At 33.6% G+C, this 3932-nt stretch overlaps 1 protein-coding gene across 1 annotated transcript; it reads left to right on the top strand.

The window, feature by feature from the left end:
• Positions 1 to 877: 877 nt before the first annotated feature.
• LOC108465504 (putative SNAP25 homologous protein SNAP30) lies at positions 878 to 3276 on the top strand. The gene is made up of 6 exons (XM_017765833.2): positions 878 to 1158; positions 1397 to 1886; positions 2276 to 2369; positions 2473 to 2603; positions 2681 to 2778; positions 3018 to 3276. The coding sequence occupies exons 2-6, from the start codon at positions 1461 to 1463 to the stop codon at positions 3112 to 3114; spliced, it is 846 nt and encodes a 281-aa protein (XP_017621322.1). The 5' UTR covers positions 878 to 1158; positions 1397 to 1460; the 3' UTR covers positions 3115 to 3276.
• The last annotated feature ends 656 nt before the right edge of the window (positions 3277 to 3932 follow it).

The raw sequence follows: 3932 nt of genomic DNA, 5'->3' as shown, positions 1-3932 counted from the left end.
CTAGGTTTTTGTCCGACAAGGTTTTTCTTAGTAAAGTTTTTAATGAGACATATCCTTTATAAAAATGAACATCCAAGGGAGTGTTATGAATGCTATTAAGTGAATGTTCATTGTAATCAACCTTTCACCTTTCATCTTCCTTAACTCTTCACCTTTCATTTTCTTGTAACCCCTTTTCTATTTATATATTAGAAAAAGAGGAGTTTAATCTCCCCCCCTCTCTCTCTATATATATATGTATATAAATATATTACTTGTAATGATGATGAAAAAGGAGAGAAATGCAATAGAAATTCTCTTATTCTTATCTATTATTATTGTGTTATTTACATTCTTATTATTTTATAACAAAATAATTATTATTAATAATTTCCTTTCATTTCCGTCGTTTAGCTAAACAAATTGGGTTAAGTACAATTCACTTTCCTTTCATTTATTAATGTCAATTATACAAATAAATAAATAAATAATATTTTCTTTTCCTTTACTTCCTTGCTTTCTCTCTCAAGTTTTCTTTTCTTTTTTTGCTTCAAGTGAAATTAATATTTTTCTAGTGATTTTTCGCTTGTCTTTTCTTTTAGAATAGTAAAATAAAAAAGGTACATTTTATTTATTTATTATTATTTTAAAATAATTAATTAAATACAAAAGATGAATTCTTAAGCTCGTTTAATGTATTAAATAATTAGTCTTTCATTAAAACTCATATATTTGATAAAAGAATTTTAAAAATAATATTAAGTAGATTTCATTGAGCTAGAAAATACCTATACAAATCAATATGTTAAAAGTATGTGTTGAATCGTATCGGCCCAACTCAAAGTCCAATCCTTGACAATCCCTTAAAATGGGAAAATACAACAAACTCCAACGGTTTTGAAACAAGAGATTCCTACAGTTTTGGAGGTTAATTGCAAAGTGGAGGAATTGCTCTGTTTTTTCGGGGTGCCTACCATCTGTTTGATCAAAGATCGAGAATACAACAAATAAATGGCGACCAAAGTTCAAAAAAATGGAACTCTCACTCGTTCAATTTTCTCCATTTCCAAACATTCCTGCCTTACACACAAACCTTTATTTGTTTGTTTGCTTTATTTCTTGGGTTTGTGTGTAAATTTTGTTACTGTCCATTTTCGTTCAATTCGAAGTTTTTCTCAGGTACCCTTGAGTTCAATTTGCTTCTACTTCGTTTTTTTTTGGGTTTTTTTTGGTGCGTGTGTGTGTTAATTTGAATGTGACATAATTTTTAGTTGATCTCTGGGTCTTTTTTTATGTCATATAATCTGAACTGGGTGACATTTCCAATTAGTTAACTTTCATTTCTTTAATCACTGCAGTTAATTTACTTAACATGTTTGTTTGTTCATATTAATCGAACAATTGCGTGTTTTTTCAGATACCATTTGTTGAAGAATCAACAGCTTATAGATCCCTGAAAAGACAAGTTTACACTTGACAAAATGTTTGGGTTTATGAAACCAAAGCAGAAAGGGGACTCACCAGCTGAGTCTGACACAATGACACCTGCTCGAAGGACTACTTCTGAGCCGGCAATGTTGGTCCCAGAGTCAATCGAAGATGACAATGGGGGAAGAAAAAAGCAAAGCTCAGCATCCACTAGGGCATCACCAGCAAGAAACAATAGAGACAAATACAAGGACGATTTCCGTGACTCCGGCGGACTAGAAAACCAGACCATGGAAGACCTTGAGGGGTATGCTGTCTACAAGGCCGAGGAGACAACAAGTACTGTCAACAACTGCTTGAAGATTGCTGAGAACATCAGATCGGATGCTACAAAGACTCTTGATACTTTGCATGCACAAGGAGAGCAAATTGAAAGGACCCACCAAATGGCTGTTAATATTGACAAGGATTTGAATAAGGTAACTCTTTTGTTTACCCCGTCTTTTGCTTGGTAATTTGTGTATTTGACATGATGAAGGAACTGTGTATCATCTGTTCATAATAGGGCTTTTTGAAGTTAATGTGATTATTTGAGACTCACAAGTAGAATTGCTATGGCTTAAAGCTTGTCCTTACAAGGAAAGTGTAAAATTTTGATGCTTATAAGCTATCTACAAGGTTGGCTTTAGGTAAACATGTTTGTTACAGGTGGATCATTTAGACATATTTCCATGTTTCTGGTCTTTTGGATCATGTAATGTTATTTAGTTTTCTTTTATTGAAAGGCAACCCACTACTAGAAAACTTTTTTCTTATTATTTTTGTATGATAAATTCCTTTAAACTGGACTTTGTTTTGCTAATATCAGGGTGAGAAGCTTTTAAATAATCTAGGGGGCATGTTTTCTATGCCCTGGAAACCGAAGAAGACCAAAGAGATTACCGGGCCTGTGATCACTTCAGGTTTTCTTCTGATACAATTTCTTGCCTCCTCTCTCAGTGCATTCAGTATCCAAGTTTTAACTGAAATATGCATTAAGGCTTGTTCATTGCATTGGTTTGGCAGATGATAACAAGAAAAGCAAAGCCGCCACAAAGGAGCAGAGAGAGAAGTTGGGTGTGGCTCCTGTACCTAAGTCTAAGGCCGGAAGTAAGACACCTACTCCGGAGCCAACCGATGCCATACAGAAAGTTGAGGTTAGTATCATGATTTGCATACAAATTTTAGTAAAATTTGACGATTGTGCTAAGATTAATTGGTTGTCTGACTCCAGCTTGAGAAGCAAAAGCAAGATAATGGACTTTCAGATTTAAGTGATATCTTGGGTGATCTAAAGGGCATGGCTCTTGATATGGGAAGTGAACTTGATAGGTCTGTTATTTTGCTTTTATCATTATCAGCTTTACACTACTTGAAAATCTGCATTTCTTATGACCCTTTTCTTGATGGGATTTCCTCTTAGTCTCTTTTTAAGTTTTCTTTTGAGGAATTTCAAATCAACAAAAGTCTTTTGCCATTGAATCAGTGTTGGTTTCATGCTTGTGGTTCTTTAGTATTGATTACATGCATGCCTTGTCTTATATTATTTTTCCATGATTTGGTGGTTGCAGACAAAACAAAGCTCTTGATCATCTGGGTGAAGATATTGATGAACTGAATTCTCGAGTGAAAGGTGCCAATCAACGTGCACGTCATTTGCTTAAGTAAAAAAAGTTGCAGAGCTTACCAAATTTACTTTCACATACCTGTATTTTAACAAGTTTTAACAAATTTTTTTTGTTCTCTATATTTGGTTGTCTATCCTACCCAACATTTGTCATTACTGATATACTCGTTTTACGTGGAATATAACAAAGTTTTTGCCTATAATCTTTATCATTGGTTCGGTTGTATTTCACTACAAGACATGAATGCATAACTTGTAATTCTAATTGAACTCACATACCCTTGGCTCTAATCCTAATCTATTATCGGGTGCAAACGACATCTATGTTTACTCATACTCTTCATTTCTTAAGACATACATTAAAAGATGATTCTCTAAATATATGGAATACACGTATCAAACCCATATTCCTATATCCAGTTTTCACCCGACTCGATTAACATTTTGAAAGCAACAAGGTTGGCTGAATTCTCAGACATGGACTTGCAGTAACAACGAAACTACATTAAAATGGCATGGTTGGTCCACGGTGAGGTATACATAAATTTTTTTTATTATTTGTAAAATTTGTGCCTCGTTACAATATGCATAAAATTTGCATATTAATTCATACGGGACGGAAATTTCATACATTTTCACATGAAATAAAATGTGTCAAAGAGACTGCTTTGTTAATTCACAAGCTATTTAGAGTCGGCAAAACATGTTTGAATTGGAAAATTCATCCATATTGATCTGAACAAATCTGAGAAAGTTTGAGCATATAATTGATTAAAGCTTGAGAAAATTCAAGCCAGACAAAACACGTGCCTCAGAAGGCTTGAGTTTGTAAGAATTTGAGTCCAAGACTGATTTGGCG

The sequence above is a fragment of the Gossypium arboreum genome, chromosome 13 (genome assembly GCF_025698485.1).
Source record: "Gossypium arboreum isolate Shixiya-1 chromosome 13, ASM2569848v2, whole genome shotgun sequence".
Lineage (NCBI taxonomy): Eukaryota > Viridiplantae > Streptophyta > Magnoliopsida > Malvales > Malvaceae > Gossypium > Gossypium arboreum.
The sequence above is the reverse complement of the archived record's forward strand: the minus strand, read 5'-3'. Positions and strand labels throughout refer to the sequence as shown.